Below are 19415 nucleotides of genomic sequence, written 5' to 3'. Positions count from 1 at the left end.
GAAAGTCAGGGCTGGCTCTGCTGTGACAGTGCCACTGCACCCTTCATGCCTTGTTCCTAGCCGGGTCCATTGGGGTGGGACCGTGTGGAGAGCTGAAGCTCTTGTCTGCACCTTAAGGAAAGGCTAGCTTGGTGCCATGCAGTAAAAATATAATGGGACCCCATGTTTATAGTTTTAAATTTTCTAATAACCATATTTTAAGGTGAAGTTTGTTTCGATAAAGTATTTTATTTAGCTCACTAGTCTAAAATACTATCTTTTGTAGCATCCGATCATTATCAAAAAATTACTAATGCGATGTTATACATTGCTTTTTCTAGGCCAAGTCTGAAATCTGGTATGTATTTTATACTTACAGCACGTTACCATTTACTCTGGCCACATTCTGAGTTGTCGGTGGCCATGTGTCATGAGTAGCACAGGTCTCTTGGCTACCTGGGCTTAGTCCTCAGCTTGGTCTTTTGGAATTCACAGCTACCCTCCTTCTTTAGACTTTCATTTCATCCCTAGAATTTATAAGCAGAGGCCAAATGGGAATCAACCCATTTGGGGGCTTTTCTAAGACTGATTTGCTCAAGGAATGTTCTCCTGGCCAGTAAGTGGCATTCCATGGGCGTTTCAGGTGTGTTCTGTCCCCAAGAGGGCTTGAGAAGGGCGGGGCAGCACTGGCCACTCCCTGCCACCTGCAGGCCCACTAAGAGAATGTGTCCCTCCACAGGGCTAGGAGCCGCCAGCCCGAAGTCCCAGAGCCCAGGCTGCGGTCAGGATTTCTCTGTGGGTAGGGAACATTGAGGGGGAAAAAAAATCAAGCAATAAATGAAGACTTTCTTTATCTTTTCATTTAGTGGAATAGAAGATGAACTCAACTGAATTCAGTGAAGATGTAGAAGAAGGTAAAAGTTTTTAATTTAATATTTTTGAATAGGCTGTATATATTCACACAGTTCAAAAATTTAAAAAGATGAGTAAAGAAATGTTTCCTTCTATTCCTGTTCCCATCCCCTTCTACCCACACACCTGTTATAAGCATCTTAACGAATTTTTTCAGTTACTTTTCTTGCAGGATTGTGAGTTGAACCCAGGAGCTTTGCACTGTGCTATATCTCCAGCCCTTTTTTCATTTTTTGAGACAGGGTGTTGCTAAAATGCTGATAAGTCACCAGGTTTGGGCTTGAACCTGCAATCCTCCTGCCTCAGCCTCCCATGGTGTTGGGATTACAGCCATGCCAGTTCATAGTATCACCAAAAAGATAATATTTGGTTATTTTTGTCCATCTCCTGCCTCCCCACAAAAGACTTTTAAACCAATTTTGAGTTTGGGACATGGTTTCATTGCATCGCAGTAGTGTAGTAACTTGAAGGTCACATTGTTGGGAAATGCACATTTGTGTGACTGGACTTTATTCTCTGAGGGACACAGTTGGAGGGGTGGCCCACAAACACCGGCTGCTCAGGGAGCCGTGCTGGTCTCAGTGGAGCAGCCTGATCTTTCTCACTCAGCACTATTTCTTCTCTGCTACAGTTCTAAAAAATAACACAGTGAAGGTGGAGGCCGAGAGTGAGGATGCTGCTCTGGACTGCTCGCTGAGCTCCAGGACCGCAGAGAAGCACACTCTAGACAGCGTCTTCACCACCCTCCAGGTCTCCAGCAAGCGCCGGCAGCTGGGCAGCGACGGCCAGCCAGACGGTGTTGCCAGTGTGAAGAGGAGGCGGCTGATACCTGAGGTGAGGCCTGGCCACCACGCTCTGCTGGTCCTCGGCTGCCTGCGTGTCCCATGGCATCTGCACCCCTGCTGACCTCTGGCATGAAGAGGTGTTGAAACTGTCTTGTCTCTGGCTTCAGTTTCTGGAGGTGTCTCCAAGTGAGATCCGAGTTTATGTCTGGATTCCTTTTTTATTTTTTATTTTTTGGTACCAGGGATCAAATTCAGGACCTTGTGCTTGCCAGGCAAGTGTGGCGCCACTGAGCTAAATCCCAGGCCCTGCCTTAGCCTCTCAAAGCTTATAAATTTAAGTATTTAGGTTTTTTTTAACAACTGTATTGAGATATAATTCACATAGTATACATTCCATCAGTTTGCATTTTGTGTAGCTTGGTGGTTTTCAGAGTAACTGCAGAATTGTGTATTGACTCTCATGAGCAATTTGAAAAGCTTTTCTTTTATTTTTATTTTGGTATTTGGGATTGAACTTAGGATCTTGTGCTTGCAAGGCAGATGGCAGAACCACTGATCTAAACCCCCAGCCCCCTTTTCTTTTTGAGACAGGGTCTCACTACGTAGTTCAGGTTGTCCTTGAACTCAACTGTGTTGCCTAGTCTGACCTTGGAATTTGCAGTGATCCTCCTGCCTCAGCCCTCCAAGTGCAGGGATTACAGGAGTGCACCACCACGCCCAGGTTGAGAATGTTTTCATAATCTCCTGAGAAACCCTATACTTTAGCAGTTACTCCCCCATTTCCCAGCCCCAGCTCCTGATAACCTCATCTGCTGTGTATGCATTTGCCTATTCTGAGCTTTTCATTTAATGGAATCACACAGAGTGAGGCCTTTTGCGTCTGGTTTCTTTCACTTAGCATGTATCTGAGGTTCAGCTGTCCTGTCGCATCAGTGCTTCATTCCATTTTTTAAAATAGATTTTATTCTATAGAGCAGTCTTAGATTTATAATACAATCAAGCGAAGGGTAGATTTTCCAGCCCCTTCCTGTCCCTTACACACCAGCCTTTCCCGTTTTTAGCATCCCTCCAAGTTAAATGGTTGAACCAGCACTGACACTTCATGGAGCTCTGTCGTTGACGTGGGGCTTGCTCTTGGCCTTGTATGGTGTGTGGATTGCACAGATGTGAATGACACGCATCTGCCATTCCTAGTATCACACAGAGTAGCTTCACTTCCCTAGGATCCCCTGACAGCCGCTCGTCTGTTCACTGTCTTCACAGTTTTGCCTTTTCCAGAATGTCTTATGGTTGGAACCAGAGTTTGTAGCCTTTTGAAATTGGCTTTTTTCACTTAATGCTATGCCCGTATGTCTCCTCGATGGTTTCCCTTTAGTGCTGAGCAGTACTCCATGGTCTGGATGTGTATTAAGACATGTTGAGTGCTCCCAGTTTGGGAGCTGTGAGCGTGAGCTGCTATAAAAAAAAAGTCTGTGTATACATGTTTGTGTGGATGTGAGTTTTCAGCCCCTTTGGGTATATAGCAAGAAGGTAGTCACTGATTATCAGATAGAGTGTGTTTAATTTTACAAAAAACTGTTGGCCACCTTCAACAGCGGCCGTGCCATTTTGTGCTCCATCAGCAGCACGTGACAGCACAGTTGTCACCCTTTGCTGGCACCTGGTGCTGGCAGTTCTGGGGTCTCTGGTCACGCTGATGGGAGTGCAGTGGCATCTTATTGTCCCTTTAGTTCGTGTTTCCCTGAGGACATGGGATGTGGAGGATATTTCTGTATGTGGGTTTACCAGCCATGTCATCTTTGATGAGTTGTCTGTCAAGGATTTTAGCCCACTTTTTAACTGAGTACTTTGCATTCTGACTGTTGAATTTTAATCCCCCCGCTCTGTAATGCTGGGGATTGAACCCAGGAATGCTGGGGCAAGTGCTCCAACTCTGACGTGTATTCATAGCCACAAGTGTTCTTTTGTATTTCCATTAGTGATCATTTATGAAGTATGTCCTTCCCAAGCTTGGCATGATGGCCCAGACCTTTACAGGAGGATCAAATGCTCAAGGGCTGTGTGGGCAACTTAGCACCTGTGTCCAAAAACCAAAAAAATAAGGCTGGAGATGTGGCTCAGTGCTTCTCCAGTTCAATCCTAGTACAGAAGTTGAAGAGAGGAAAATAAATATCTGAGATCTTGCTAAGTTGTCTATCCAGACTGACCTTGAACTCACAATCCTTATCTTCCTTTATTTTTAGTGATACTAGAGATGGAACCCAGGGCCTTCACACTGAGTTACATACTTGGCCCTTTTAAACTTTTAAATTTTGAGGAAAGTTCTCAGTAAATCACTACATTGCTCAGGCTGGACTGAAACCTTTTGGTCCTCTTTCCTCAGTGTCCTGGAGTGTGCTGGGATTATAGGTATGCTTCTCCACACCTGGTTTGGAGTTCTGGTTATCTTTATTTTTTTGTGAGCCAGGGTCTTTTTGTTTGTTTGTTTTTTTTGTACTGGGGATCGAACTCAGGCCTTTGGGTTTGCAAAGCAGGCGACAGAACCACTGAGCTAAATCCCCAGCCCAAGACAGGGCCTTGATAGTAGTTCAGGCTGGCCTTGAATTTACTATGTAGTTTAGACTGACTAAATTTACATTGATCCTCCTGCCTCAGGCTCCTGCGTTCTGACATTATAGGCATGTACCACCACACCCAGCCTTGTTTTGGGTTTTTTAGTTTTAGTTTTTGTTTTTTGTATGTGTGTTTTTGAGACAGGGTCTCAGTATATAGTTCAGGCTGGCCTTGTACTCAGTGTACCCAACACTCAGAGATTTTCATGCCTCAGCCTCCGAAATGCTGTCATTACAGGAATGTGCCCCCATTCCTGGCTGAAGTTTTGTATTGAGATTTCCTCAAGCTCGAAGATTCTTCCATCAGCAAAGTCTAGTCCACTAATGAGCCCATTGAGGGGTACCCTTCATTTCTGTTATAGTTCTCTCTAGTACTTCTTTATTGTTCTTTCTTAGAATTTTCACATCTGTGTACATTGCCCATCTGTTCCTGTCTGTCTGTCCATTAAAGCCCTCAGCATATTGGTCATATTTGTTTTAAATCCTTGATAATTTCTGGCATCTGTCTCATCCGAGTGGGTTTGGTCCTGGCCTGCCTTGTGAGCTGCCTTAAGGGCTTGTGGGGAGGTGTGTAGGGTCTCCAGTCCTGTGGCTGAGCCCAGCCCTCAGCTCCTCCACTCCTTCCAGGGTGGGACGGTGGGCTGGTTTGGACTGGAATGGGCTGGAATCTGCATCCTCCTGCCTGCAGGTCAGATAGGGGCTGATAAAACCTTTGCTCTGGCTGAGTAGTTTCTCCTGAGGGCAAATTTTAAGAACCAAATGCTCTGGAGTATTTCAAAATTATCTGTTTGCACTGGGCCTGCCACAGGTCGGAGGGAGTTTTTCTCTGAACACACTGTGAGAACCTTCTGGAGTCCTTGTAGGTAAAACCCACAAAATGCAGGGGCTGTGCGATCACTGGGATCCCTAGAGCTTTCCCTCTCAGGCTGGTGCATACAGAGCTCCTGACAACTCGTGTCCCTGGCATTGGCTCCCCTCGAGGTCTCAGCACTTGAGTGCTCTGGGAAGTTCCAGTTTGGGGGAGCAGCAGTCACTTGTCTTGGGGTCCAAGGAGAGTTGTGTTGTGTCTAAGTCGCGAAGTCTCCAAAGACCACCAAGGATTCATGTCTGATGTAATTGTAAGAGGAGCTTATTGTAAGTTCGACCCTGGACTCTCAGGTGTTATCGTCACAGCGGTTTCAGACCAAGAGTCCAGATCTAACTTTGAACCAAGTTTATTTATATAGGATTTTTCTGTTATTATTTTTAGTTTTTCCTTATCATCAAGGGGCATGGGGAGGGCACATTGGAACATGACCTAATGTTTATATTTGTAAAATTATCATGGGGTGCTGGGAGGGGTGGAGATGTCCTAAAAGAGGAACTGTAATTGTCAAAGCACAGAAAAACTGCCACATAAAATGGAAATTATTATATAGAATGGAATTTTTCACGAAGAAACTTTTATATTTATTCTATTCTGGATAAGGGGTTTGGAGCCTATCATGACCTGGAAACTTGGTCCTCACAGTTGTTGATTTTTTTTTTTTTTTTTTTTTTTTTTAGTTTGGCTTTCTACCTGTTATTGGGATGGATTGGAGACTTCTAAGCTCTGTGTATGCAGAACCAGAATCCTGAAACCATTTCCTTCCTTTTTTTGTCCAAATGATAGTCCATAGTTGGTTATATGCCATGTTTTGTCTGTCTGTCAGTTGGTGGTGGACATTTGGGTGGTTTTCTACTTTTTGGCTATCGTAATACTTAAGCAAGACATTTTTAAACATTTGTAATTCCCATCTGGGCATGGTGATACATGCCTCCCTTCCCAGCATTTGGGAAGCTGAGGCAGGAGGATTTAGAATTTGAGGCCAGCCTGGGCTACATAGGATGTTCAAGGCAGCTTTATCTCAAAAAGGAGAAAGAAATCTGTAATGAACAGAAAAAGATGAATTTTAGCTGGACATGGTGGTACATACCTGTAATCCAGGTACTTGGGAGCTGGAGGCAGGAGATTTGCAAGTTCCAGGCCAGCCTAGGCAATTTAGAAAGACCTTGTCTCAAAATAAAAAATAAAAAGGGCCAGAGATGTACCCTAGTGGCAGAATGGGTTGAATTCCCACTGCTACTAGGGAAAAAAAGTTGAACTTTCTTTTATATCTATGAGCTTTGAGGGGAGGTTGAGGAAATTGAATCCAGGGCTATGGTACTGAGCTACATTTTCAGCTTTTTAAAAAATTTTTTGTTTATGTATTTTTTTTGAGATAGTCTCACTGTCACCAAGTTGCCCAGGTCAAACCTGTGATCCTTCTTCTCAGCCTCCCAAAGTGCTGAGATTACAGGCGTGCATGCACCACTGCAGCCAGTCCTTTGAGCATTTTTCCTAAGGAAATACTGTACTTAGAGATATGCTACCTTGTCTCTTGACTGTAGCTACCTACTGGAGCCATTTCCTGCATACTGTACCCTGTGAGCTGAGTAGATGGCAGTTTGCAGTACAGCAATGACTTAATTAAAACTAAAGTCCCGAACCCCTGCTGATGAGCGCAGGGCAGATGAAAGCTGTAAGATGTAGGTATGTGTTGGGAAAGCATTTAGCCATTTGATTTTTGTTGTTTTCTTTCTCCCTAATGATCAGTACTGAGGTGTTCTGGATTTGCAGTGTTAGAAAGGCTGTCACAGGGCCCTTGCATAGACCCGGTTGCCTTGCGAGAGTTTGTCTGCAGTGTAGTTGCCGAGGATATTCTGAGAGTTGAGAAGTTGGACAGTTGTACATGAAGTCCCTCAGGGAAACATTTCCTCGTGGACAGGGCCCTGGGTCCATTGCCAGCACCATAACAAAACAGCCCACTTTCCTCTACCTTTCTTCTTAGGATCAGATCTGCAAACTCTCTTCAGGCTTGCACGTGAAACAGTTTAGGAAAGAAGACCAAGTCTGGGGTATTGGTCCAGCTTAGTGGTTTAGAGCAGGTGTCACTTTATTTATATTTGTACATGGTTCTAGGGTCAGTGTAGGTCCTCTGGCGTGGCCTGCCCTGTTGGGCCCGGGCGATGTGGAGCAGCCTCTCACATCTGGGCTGGTGTGACTGAAGCCACCCTTTCTACACAGTGCCCCTTCAGGGGGCCAGTCTGGCCGGTTCACAGGGTGACAGGGAGACCAGCTCCTGCGTGCAAACACTTGCATGCCTTGGCTTGCCTCACATTTGTGAGTGTATTGCTGGTCAAAGAAAGCCATGTGGCCAAACCTAGAGTGAGAGGTTGACCAGTGCATTCTTACGAATGATGGTAGGAACAGCTGAGTCACACTGCAGAGGATGGGAGGGACCATCCAGCCATGACTCCCCAAGGAGCCGTGAGCCATGGGTGGGTGTGGTCAGTGGGCTGCACGCGTGCTGCACTCCCCGCTTGTCACCATTCCTTCATTCTACACATTTTTATTGTCAAAATGGGGTCAAAGAAAAGGGAGATTCTTATCCTCGGGGCAGAAAAAAGGGAATATTTCCATTATTATTATAGTTGAATCCTTTAGTACAAAGCCACTCAGAACTGACTCAGCACCAGGCAGGACTCTGCTGGGTTTGTGGTGGAGGTTTTTGTGGGTACCACAAGTGGAGTGAAGATTGCAGATGCTGTTATCTGACTAAAATGGTCACGTTTATTTTTCAGTGGGTTGGATCAGAAGGCAGTTCCAACCCTTAGGTTTTGGAGTGGAAAAGATATTTGAGGCCTGGATCTTACTTTATTCACTTTATTAACTTCTCTTGGTGTATGTAAAGTAAGGTTGACATCTCTCCTCTCCTTCTTTTGAAACTTATTTCCTGTAGCAAGGTGTCATGTGAACACAAAGCAGTATTTCCTCTTGTAAAAGTTTGTGCAAGTTGCTCTATTAATTAAAGTATGTGCTATAGAATTATAATGTGTTGAATTTTCAAATTTAGTGATGTCTAACTCAGCCTGAATAGTTTTTTTGTCCTTCTGCCCCTTAGTTTTCTGCCTTCTACATGAGGGGCTGGCAAGATGGGGACCGTGAGTATGTGGTTGGGGACCAGGGAGGATCCTGGAGGATGACAGGAGTGACCAGCTGGAGTTGGAAGGAATTGCGTTAACTCTTACCAGAACCTATGCAATGAATGGCAGAACTGTTCCACTTCATATTTTACTTAATCTGTCTTACAAGTCAGTACTGCAAGAATTAACTGGCCTCGAGGTGGACGAGCCAGGTTGGGCACAGAAATTAAAATGAACTGTGCCAAAGTCTGCGGATGTAGCTCAGTGGTGTTGCACCTGCCTTGCAAGCACAAGAGCCTGAGTTTGATCCCCAGTACCAAGAAGAAGGAGGAGAAAAAAAAAAACAAACTGCCAGGATGCAGCCTAACACACCCTGTCAGCGTGGATCAGGGCGTAGACACATCCATCTTCTCTTTTCCGCCTCAGTGAGGATTTTAGTGGTAGCCTTGATGCTAAAGGTGGGTGACATCAAAACTTCTGTCACTGCTGACAGCTCTTTTTATGAGTGATGTTTAATATAGTGCATAGAAGAAATAAAACCTGCAAAAAGTCTTAACAAAGGCTGTAGAAAGACTTATTAGGACCTGCACGGAGAGGGCTGCGTAGCCAAATACAGCAGATGTGGGAGGTGGGCAGCCAAGGATTTTATTGGTGATCATCTTTTTGCTCTCAGAAGGGAAGGTGATAATCAAGAACTGTGTGCCAGGCGGAGGTTAGCTTTGTTCTGAGGGAGTTTTTGTTTTAATCCTACAGAGCCACGTGAGGTTTTTTGACTGGCGATCAGAAATGCTGTCTAACTTATGCAATGCAGGTATACCAGTCACCTCTGCCAAAGTGCCTGTGCCTGTGGGACAAGCTAGGGATTCCTAAGGAGCCTCCCACCGCAGGTGGGTACCATGGCTATTCTCATTTCACTGGGCTCCCAGCCTGCTCTTCCCTAAGTGCGCTGGGTCACCGTGCTGGGGGCCCCGGAGCTGGCAGGAGCTGATGTCTGGTGCCTGTGGCCTGAGATGCACAATGTTACGCTGCCTTCTCTGCTCACTCCCTCGTCCCTTCGTTGCAGTTTCTTCGTTTCTCAGAGTCTTGTCTCTTTGGACATCAAAGCATATTCTTTATCCTCACCTGTCCTTATTGTTGGAGGGTGAGGGCTGTGAGAGGAGGGGCTGTGCGCCCCACTCCCCTCCCTGTGTGCCCGTGGCGTCAGCTCCTTCCCGACCTGTTGCTGAGTAGATCTGGTTAGTCGATCAGAGAGACAAGGATGATAATAATCTGTCGAAATGAGAAGGGTAAGCATTACTTTCACCACACTTGTGCAGTCCAGCAGGAGGGTGCCAGCCCTTTCACTGCTGTTCACATGACCTACCCTCAGTGTCACATTAATTCTCTGTTCCCTGCTTCCTAGAGGCCTGCTGCTTTCTTGGTGTTCCACTTTGCTGGCTCTCTGGGCACCGTTTAGCAGCTCATCGCTCACTGTACTAAATTCAGGACCGAACTTGGACCTGGGGCCCTGGTGATGTCTGATAACGTGGAACCACTCCATGGTGACCCAGGCCTCGGGACGTCCCTGGCATGGTTTCCTGGATTTTGTCCTAGACAGTCTGCCTACCCCTCACATGGCAACACCAGCCTCTTTTGTTCAGCCCCATGCTGCGGCTGAGTTGTGGGTCTCCCTCGCATGTCTGTAGGTGCTCGCCACAGAGTGAACGCCCACCCGAGCCGGGCTCGATGCTGGCGGCACAGAGCTGAGGCTGTGCAGCAGGTTTCCCATATGGTTGGACAATGAGCCTTGGCGACTTGGGAACAGTGTCAACCAGGTATGCAGTGCCAAGCAGCACAGATTTAAAGATTTCCTGATCCTCCTAGACGGCTGAGCAGAGATTTTATCATCGGCAGCACTGCAGCCAGCCCATCGTTGCCTTGGCAGCGTGATTAACTGGAGCACCGAGTTGACAGGACACGAGTGTGGGGATCTCTAAGAACCTTCTCTCCAGTGCTTGTGTTGTGTCGTATGTTGAGTTGGGTGTCCAGGTTTCTGGGAGTGAAGAACATTGCCTTCTACTGGGATTTTAGCATTTTTTTATTCAATGATTCAGTCAAAAATGTTTTTGTTGACAGTAGTATTTCTAACATGCTTAGTGCAAATGGAAATATTTGTATTAATGAGGCTGAATGTTGAGAGTGAGCTAAGGAGAGCGTTTCCAGTTCCAGTGGATTCTGGCCTCCTACCTGCTATAGGAATATGGAGAGGTCCAGAGACTCAGGTTTGGTGTTGGTACTCAGCCAGTGCCCAGGTGCCCTTCCGTGGTACACATTTCTGCCCTGGCTGACTAGGGCGAGTCTTCCTCTAGGACATGTACTTTTTTTCATGGTGTGTGTTTGCAATGATATCTGTCTGTCTGCATGAAATCCTATGTTTGTATGCCAAACATCTCATTCAGGAACGAACAGATTACACACTTGGAGTTTGCTAGACGACAGTCCTTTTCAACAGTGACCCGTGGTTAGGAATGGTTATAAGTAGTCCATCTTACAGAGCGATGTGGTTCACATGTACACGTTCATAGGCACAGACACGGAAATGAAGCAGAACTCTCCTGAATTTTCTCACTTTGTGTAATATACTCTATTTTCTATTCTAGCTTTGCGTGTGTGTGTGTGTGTGTGTGTGTGTGTGTGTGTGTGTGTGTGTGATGGTCTACACTGAGCTACATCCCTAGTCTTTTTTATTTTTTTATTTTGAGACAGTTGTGTGACCTTGTGATCATCCTGCCTCAGCTTCTGAAGCAGTTGGAGTTACAGGCCTGAGCCACCACACATAGCTCTTTCTGCCTTTATTTATTTGTTTGCTTATTTATTTATTAGATTTTTCAGACAGTGTCTCACTGTGTGGTTTGGCCATGAATTTGTTCTGTAGCCCAGGCTAAGCTCAGACTTGAGGTGATCTTCCTGCTTCAGCCTTCTGAGTGCTGGGATTACAGGTGATGTATCATCACATCTGGATATTTTAATTCACTTTCTCTTTATAGTGGTCATGACCCACAAAATTGATTTCATCATGTACTAATCTTCAGTTTAAAACCATTGCATTAGGGCTGAGGAAGTAACTCAGCAGCACCATGCCTGGCAAACATGAGGACATGAGTTTGAATCCGGCACCAACAAAATAATACAGGGCTGAGGATTTAGCTCAGTGAGCTGCCGCCTGCCTTGAAAGCACAAGATCCTGAGTTTGATCCCTGGTACTAAGAAAACACCAAAAAACAAAAGCATTGCATTAGAGGTAAAGACTTTCAGCTTTCTTTGTCCCTTTCTTTGTGATTGTGTATATGGGGTAGATTCTGTTCTCATTTTAATTTTGAGACAGGATCTTGCTTTGTTGCATAGGTTGGCCTTGAGCTCTTGGGCTCAAAACTATCTTCCTGCCTCAGCCTCCTGAGTAGCTGGGACTACAGACACACAGCATTTTGCCTAGCCCCTTTTCTTTTTTGAAAAAAATAATCCTTTGCTTTCTGCCAGATAGCAGAACAAAAGAACTATATGAGTCATGTATGGTGACATATGCCTGTAATCCTAGCACTCTGGGAGGCAGATTGCAAGTTTGAGCTCAGTCTGGGCAATTTAGCAGTTTGATAATATCTTCTCACAATTTTAACAGGTTTGGGGAAGTAGCTCACTGAAAACCCTAAGCTCAACCTCTAGTACTGAAGGAGTGGGGAAGACTGTACAAATTTAAAATCCCCCTTGAACTCAGCTCTCCTGCCCCAGCTCTCAGGGCAGATAGACCTTTGAGGGGTTCCTTCCTTTGAGTTCTGTGCCTGATGGGAACTGGGATAGTTCTCTGTTCATTGGTTTAGAGTAATCATCACATCATTTTTTTGAGACAGGATCTTGCTATGTAGCCCAGACTGGCCTCTAATTTGAGGGAATACTCCTGCCTCAGCTTCCTGAGTGCTGGGATTACAGGTGTGTACCACCACACCCAACTTCCATTACAGTTTAATAAAAGGCCCACGGTATTACCTCTGCTGTGGCTTATGAATAGCAATGATGCCATTGTAATAATAAGTGTTTAAGTGTGTACTTCGCTGAGGCATGGGCTCAGTGGTTGGTGTGTGCTTTCTTGTTATTCCCTATCTCATTCTGTGACAGAAAAGGTCTCACAGAGGACAGCATGAACCCTGCTCCTCTCCACACCTTTAGACCTCTGTGATGTCAAAGTTTCCAGACCCTTTGGTCTTTGTAGTACTAGGGATCACCCCAAGTCCTCATCTGTGCTGGGCGGGCACTCTGCCACTGGCCACTTTCCTGGCTCCCAGTCCTTTCCTTCGGCAGATATTCAGGGTGGCAGAACACTGTGCATGTGGCTGGCAGACCTTCGGTGACATGTTCAGCGCCCTGGCCACTTTGCTGGGCACCCTACATAGACCAGGAAAGAGGGTTTTAGTAAGGTAGAAACTGCGGAGCTGAGGGAGTCACTCACTTCCCTCCATTTAGTTCTTAAGAATACCCTGCTCTTACTCCTCCTTCCGTGGTCCCAAGAAAGAGTGAAAAGAAAATAACAAACACCCAGGAGATCACTGATGCTCTAGACAAGAGCGTGTAAGTGTTGGATCTCCTAGCCTGCTCTCTGCTCACCTTTACCCTACTCCCACCTCATTACGAGTTCATAAATATATGCACTGCATGTTAGGAATATAATTTAGGTCAGAGTGGATTCTGGGACACACATGCATGTTGAGAGCCCCTAAGATGCCTTGGCTCCCTGTCAGTCATTCCTGTCAATCACCCCTAGAGATTCACAGGGCGGCACATAAGCAGAAGTGCCTGGCCTTTTAAACTCCAAAGCTGGCCATGGTGGTGCCTGTCTATAATTGCAGCACTTGGGAAAGCTGAGGCAGGAGGATCGCCATGCACCTGTACTGTATAGTGAGTCCCTGTCTTATAAATAAATTCAGAGAGCCGTGCTTTTTGTTGCTGCTGCTACTTTTGTGTGTTTTGACCTGTGTGCAGTGCTTTTGTCACCCCGGCAGCTTTTTCTCATTTTTCTTCTCTTTTCTCTCTCTCTCTCTTTTTTTTGGGTACCAAGGATCGAACTCGTATCTGCATGGTGGCACCACTGAGCTAAATCCCCGGCTCCTCTCCCTCTCCCTCTCCTTCTCCCTCTCTTTTTTCCTGCCTTCCTTCCTCCCCTCCCCCTCTCTCCTCTCTTCCCCTTCCCTTTCCTTCCTCCTTTCCCCAGCACCCTTTTCTGTCTGTGCCTTAGGTTTTTCAAGGATTTGTCCTGAGCACAACTAGCCATGATTACCAATAAAATGTTGCTGCTTACTACTTAGTCCTGGGTGCACACTAGGCCGTTCTTTCCTTCTCGTACACAGGAGCATGGGTTATGCAGGCCTGCTCCATGGCAGCAGTTCCACTGTGCAGTGTGATGAGGATGGGCAGCAGGAGGCCCCAGAGCGAGCGGGACAGGTAGCCCCACCTGTTACAGGCTTCCTCCCTCCAAATGTCCCTGGTCCTCTGCTCCCGAGCAGTGGGGTGTGTGTAGAAGGATCTTGAGTGGCAGGTGCTGTCAGTCCTTTGTTAGCCTCTACAAACCCACCAGGAACAAAGGATAGGCCAGCTCTGTGGGTGATAATTAAAACACTTGAGAACTCCTCTACGATCAGGTTCCAGTGGAAGCTTTTTGTTGGTGTGATGATCCCCAGTGCCGAAAACGTGACCTTTCTCTACTTCAAGTCAGGCAGTTCTGTTCTCTGAAAGAGGGTATCCGTACAGCAGTTCATTTCTTCAAGTAAAGTACGCCACGTAGGAGGTTCAGAAATTCCTGAGTTTTCTGTTTGTGTGGCCCCAGTCTGTAGGGCTCTGGCCTACCACTCTCAGTGCAGTGCCGTCTTTGTGGCTGGCCATCCTAAACCCAGGCTTTTAGATTGTCTCTTTCTCTTACACTTATTTAGACTGCAGAGAAACTCACGTTCTGTTTTGTACTAGCATTGGTCATCTGAAGACTTGCAAATGGCTCTGATCTGCCTAGTGAGGTAGACTAAGGACAGACACAGCCTTCTAGACCCTGAGCAACCCCGGAGGACCCAGCCAGTCCTAGAGCTTGTTGGAAATGTAGTGCTGCGTTTCTCAACCTGCATTCTACAGTACCTAAGGGGTTCCAGGGGACAGGAGAACTGAAGCTGTGTTGGGCCGGGCCAGGCCCACTGCATCTCTTCTAGGTGGGGAGGAAGCAGCAGCAGGTGCGCTTTGTTCTTGCTGTGTTTCCATTTGCCCAAGGCACACGTGTGTCAGTGAAACCAAAAGCTTTGTGCCTCCATCCTTTGAGCACCCTGATAGATGCCAGTGCTCCCTGATTATCTCCTCTGCTCAATTAAACCCTCAAAATTATATTCCAATAAATATCTGGGTCAGATACACCATTTGTCAGAAATGGGTTTCCTGAGTTATAACTGAAATAGAAAGAATAATACCTCAAGGCATACAAATTTTAATGTGTATGTGCAGTGTGCCAGTAAGCCATGATCACAATCATGTTCACCACCTACTAGCGTTTTCTGCTGTCCCTTTTATAGCCTCAGTACCCCCAGGCGATCACAAGTCTGCTAACTTTCATTTTGTAGAGGAATGATATAGATACGGACTCATACAGTATGGCTTCTTTGGTTTGCATGGCCTCTTTTTTCTGTTGTTGTTATACCGGGGATCGAACTTGGGCCCTTGTGCTTGAGGGGCAGGCCGTGGAACCACTGAGCCAAATCCCCAGCCCAGTTCATGATTAATTTTGTATGTATTATGAGATGTGGGTAAAAATGGTTAACTCTTTTTGTATATGGATTTGCAGTTCCAAATCTTTTGTGGAGGGATACTACCCTCTTTCTGCAAAGTTTCTTGGAACCTTTGTCACATATCACTCATATTACATATAGAGAGAAATCCCTTAACATCTAGAGCTTGACAAGAGGTAAAAATCACCAGGAAAGAAGTGAGAGCTCTGGATTCCCAAATATGATGGGGCTTGGCTTCCAGGTGGGGTTTTTTCTGGAGACAAGGTCTTGCTTTGTGCAGGCTGGCTGGCCTCGAACCGATCTTGTAGCTCAGGCCAGCCTGAACTCGCGGCGATCATCCCGCCAGCCTCCCGAGCGCTGAGTAACAGGTGTGCGCTATCTCACCCAGCTTGTCGGGATCTTTGAAGGGTACCGAGAGTGAGAGTGGACCTGTGAGTGCGCATCCTAGTTGAGAAAATAGTCCCCGAAGCCACTCTTGGTAGTGCTCTCCTCTCTCACAGAACGCTGGTTGGAGGAGGCTAGGGAGTTTGTAGCAGGCACCTTCTAGAGGCATGGGAGAGACATTAACTCATCACATCAAGTAGGTAGGTGTCGTAAGCCAGCTGCAGAGGTGGTTGGACCTCCGAGGAGGGGTCTGAGACTGAGGAGCTTCCAAACCCCTATCGTGTGGATTCCACGTTGCACAGGCTCTGGAAGGTTCTGGGTCAGCATTTTTGGATTCAGAGTAAGCATGACTGAGGCAGCAGTGGAGCTGACCCCAGACTGCCACTGTGTAGACCCCCGGTTCTGTACCCATCACTGTCAGCTCAGAAAAGCCCTCCCCAGGGCCAGGGATTTGGCTCAGTGGTGGCGCCGCCTCGCAAGCACAAGGTCCCAAGTTCGGTCCCCGGTACCAAAAATAAAAGCCCTCACCAGAGAGATACATGCTGTCCCAGAGGCAGCAGGCATGAAGGATACAGGGTTGCCCCTGGCAGGAGTCCCTGTGCCTGTCTCAAAGTAGATGAGCAGGGAGCTGACCTGCCCCTCACGCGGCTCCTCATCTTCCTGGTTTCTCTCTCACCTGGCTGGGGAGGTTCTGCAGGCGCACAGCTCTCCTGTATCAGGCTGAACCTGCTCTCAGGGCCTGGGCAGAGGGCTCGGGCTTGGCGCTGGGGTACAGGTGGCTGTGTTGCCTTCTGGGACAGGCTGGATGTTTTGGGGGAGGGAAGGCTGACTGTGGTTCCTGTGCGTGCTGCAGACCCAAGTTTCCTATCAGAAGCTGGAGTGTCCACCTAACACTCTGGGAAACACTTCTGTTTTCCAGGCACTGCTGGCAGGCATGCGGAACAGGGAGAACAGCTCACCCTGCCAGGGCAACGGAGAGCCAGCCGGCAGGGGCAGGAATGTTGTGTGGTTGGGTGAGGAGGAGCCCTGCAGTGACACGACCACCCCTTCCTACAAGAAGCCTCTCTATGGCATCTCCCACAAGATCATGGAGAAGAAGCACCCGCCCTCGGGGGACCTGCTCAGCACCTACGAGGCCTTCGAGAAGCCGAACCCCAGCAACAGCCCCTCCCCGCTGCGCCTGCTGAGTGAGCCTCAGAAGCGGGACTGCAGTAGCACCGGGGTGGCCACCGACGGTGACCCCAATATCTACTTCCTGATCCAGAAGATGTTCTACATGCTCAACACACTCACATCCAACATGTCCCAGCTGCACAGCAAGGTGGACCTGCTGTCCCTGGAGGTGAGCCGCATCAAGAAGCAGGTGAGCCCCTCTGAGCTGGTGGCCAAATTCCAGCCACCCCCTGAGTACCAGCTGACTGCCGCTGAGCTCAAGCAGATCGTGGACCAGAGCCTGTCGGGCGGTGACTTGGCCTGCCGGCTGCTGGTGCAGCTCTTCCCCGAGCTCTTCAGCGACGTGGACTTCTCCCGAGGCTGCAGTGCCTGTGGCTTTGCCGCCAAGCGGAAACTGGAGTCGCTGCACCTTCAGCTTATCCGCAACTACGTGGAGGTCTACTACCCCTCGGTGAAGGACACGGCGGTGTGGCAGGCTGAGTGCTTGCCGCAGCTGAATGACTTCTTCAGCCGCTTCTGGGCCCAGCGGGAAATGGAGGACAGCCAGCCTGGAGGCCAGGTCCCCAGCTTTTTTGACGCTGAGCAGGTGGACGCCAGCCACTTCTTGGACAGCAAAGACCAGGAGGAGGCCTTGTCTCTGGACCGGAGCAGCACCATCGCCTCTGACCATGTGGTGGACACGCAGGACCTCACCGAGTTCCTGGATGAAGCCTCCTCGCCGGGCGAGTTTGCTGTCTTCCTGCTCCACCGGCTCTTCCCTGAGCTCTTTGACCACCGGAAGCTGGGCGAGCAGTACAGCTGCTATGGTGACGGTGGCAAGCAGGAGCTGGACCCGCAGAGGCTGCAGATCATCCGCAACTACACGGAGATCTACTTTCCGGACATGCAGGAAGAGGAGGCTTGGCTGCAGCAGTGCGCCCAGCGCATCAATGATGAACTGGAGGGCCTAGGGCTGGAGGGGGGCAGCGAGGGTGAACCCCCGAGAGATGACTGCTATGACTCCTCCAGCCTCCCAGACGACATCTCTGTGGTCAAGGTAGAGGACAGCTTTGAGGGCGAGCGGCCTGGCCGGCGCTCCAAGAAGATCTGGCTGGTGCCCATTGACTTTGACAAGCTGGATATCCCGCAGCCTGAGTTCGAGGTGCCAGGCACCGACTGCCTGCTCAGCAAGGAGCAGCTGCGCAGTATCTACGAGAGCAGCCTGTCTATTGGCAACTTCGCCTCACGCCTGCTGGTGCACCTCTTCCCCGAGCTCTTCACCCACGAGAACCTGCGCAAGCAGTACAACTGCAGCGGCTCCCTGGGCAAGAAGCAGCTGGACCCGGCTCGCATCAAGCTGATCCGCCACTACGTGCAGCTGCTCTACCCCCGGGCCAAAAATGACCGCGTCTGGACCCTGGAGTTTGTGGGCAAGCTGGATGAGCGCTGCAGGCGCCGGGACACTGAACAGCGCCGCTCCTACCAGCAGCAGCGCAAGGTGCACGTCCCGGGCCCTGAGTGCAGGGACCTGGCGAGCTACGCAATCAATGCTGAGAGGTTCCGAGAGGAGTACGAGGGCCCCCCGCTGCCCCCAGAAAGAAGCAGCAAGGACTTCTGTAAGATCCCCCTGGACGAGCTGGTGGTCCCCTCGCCCGACTTCCCGGTGCCTTCTCCCTACCTGCTGTCGGATAAGGAGGTGCGCGAGATCGTGCAGCAGAGCCTGTCTGTGGGCAACTTTGCCGCCCGGCTCCTCGTCAGGCTCTTCCCTGAACTCTTCACCGCCGAGAACCTCCGGCTGCAGTACAACCATTCCGGGGCCTGCAACAAGAAGCAGCTGGACCCCACTCGGCTGAGGCTCATCCGTCATTACGTGGAAGCCGTCTACCCTGTGGAGAAGATGGAGGAGGTGTGGCACTACGAATGCATCCCCAGCATTGACGAGCGGTGTCGCCGCCCCAACAGGAAAAAGTGCGACATCCTCAAGAAAGCCAAGAAGGTGGAGAAGTGACCGGCCTGCGGGCCGCCCAGAGACTCGGGGTTGCCGGAGCCCGAGCACTGGGCACCTCCGGGTCCAAGCGTCACTGTGGAGCACGTGTGGCCCCCACAGGCAGGCACCTTATGTCCACGGGGAGTGGCTTCCTACCTTTGCACACATAAACACCCCACCCACAAGAAAGGAGCCTTGACTCTAATTTCTCGTACTCCGACTTTCCTGGGTCCCCAGTAGCGCTGCTGCAGTTTGGGGGGACTGGAGGAGCTGGGTGCTCTCCCTAGCTGTGGCGTCCCCGACCCCACAGTGCAGAGTGCGAGCTCGGCGACTTCTGCACCCCCACCTTTTTACATTTTATCCCTTCACCCTTTTTTAATTAAACTGAATCCCTTTTTTACAAAACAAAAATCATTGGGCTCTTTTGGGGCCATTTTACTTAGGAAAAAATCTTTTTAAGTATATGAGACGAAGTACTGTAAGATGAGTTAGGTGCTGGGATTTTTAAAGAAGATTTCAGATTTATGAATTTTGTATAAGTGCCATGTCCATGCATGACAGGTGATCACAGCGTCAGGTGCAGGTGGCAGAGAGACTGAGCTCACTGACCTCATCTTTATTGTGGGGTTTGGAAGACTCAGACGCCGCGAGGACGGCAGTAGAGGGGATGGGATGGGAATAGCGAGCGCAAAGCTTGTTCTGACCGTGTTTTCCTTCCCGCTGTGCTGCCCGGGCGAGTTGTGTACCCGCGGCTCAGCGTGGCTGCCGCCGCCGTCTGGGCAGAATGTGGTGCCCGCTCGCTCCATAGACGAGAACACTGGATGACGATGAT

General features: G+C 48.7%; 1 protein-coding gene across 2 annotated transcripts; it reads left to right on the top strand.

The window, feature by feature from the left end:
• The first annotated feature begins 801 nt into the window (after positions 1-801).
• Positions 802-18754, top strand: Bend3 (BEN domain containing 3). Of its 2 annotated transcripts, XM_010621810.3 has the most exons (3): positions 802-893; positions 1523-1725; positions 16364-18754. In XM_010621810.3, exons 1-3 carry the CDS (start codon positions 857-859, stop codon positions 18602-18604), a joined length of 2481 nt encoding a protein of 826 aa, XP_010620112.1. In that variant the 5' UTR covers positions 802-856; the 3' UTR covers positions 18605-18754. The 2 variants fall into 2 exon arrangements, with proteins under 2 accessions (XP_010620112.1, XP_010620114.1); XM_010621812.2 differs by lacking the exons at positions 802-893; positions 1523-1725 and adding an exon at positions 8739-9159.
• Positions 18755-19415: the final 661 nt, after the last annotated feature.

The sequence above is a fragment of the Fukomys damarensis genome, unplaced genomic scaffold (assembly GCF_012274545.1).
Source record: "Fukomys damarensis isolate Sample0158 unplaced genomic scaffold, DMR_v1.0_HiC HiC_scaffold_14, whole genome shotgun sequence".
NCBI classification, from domain to species: domain Eukaryota; kingdom Metazoa; phylum Chordata; class Mammalia; order Rodentia; family Bathyergidae; genus Fukomys; species Fukomys damarensis.
The sequence above is the reverse complement of the archived record's forward strand: the minus strand, read 5'-3'. Positions and strand labels throughout refer to the sequence as shown.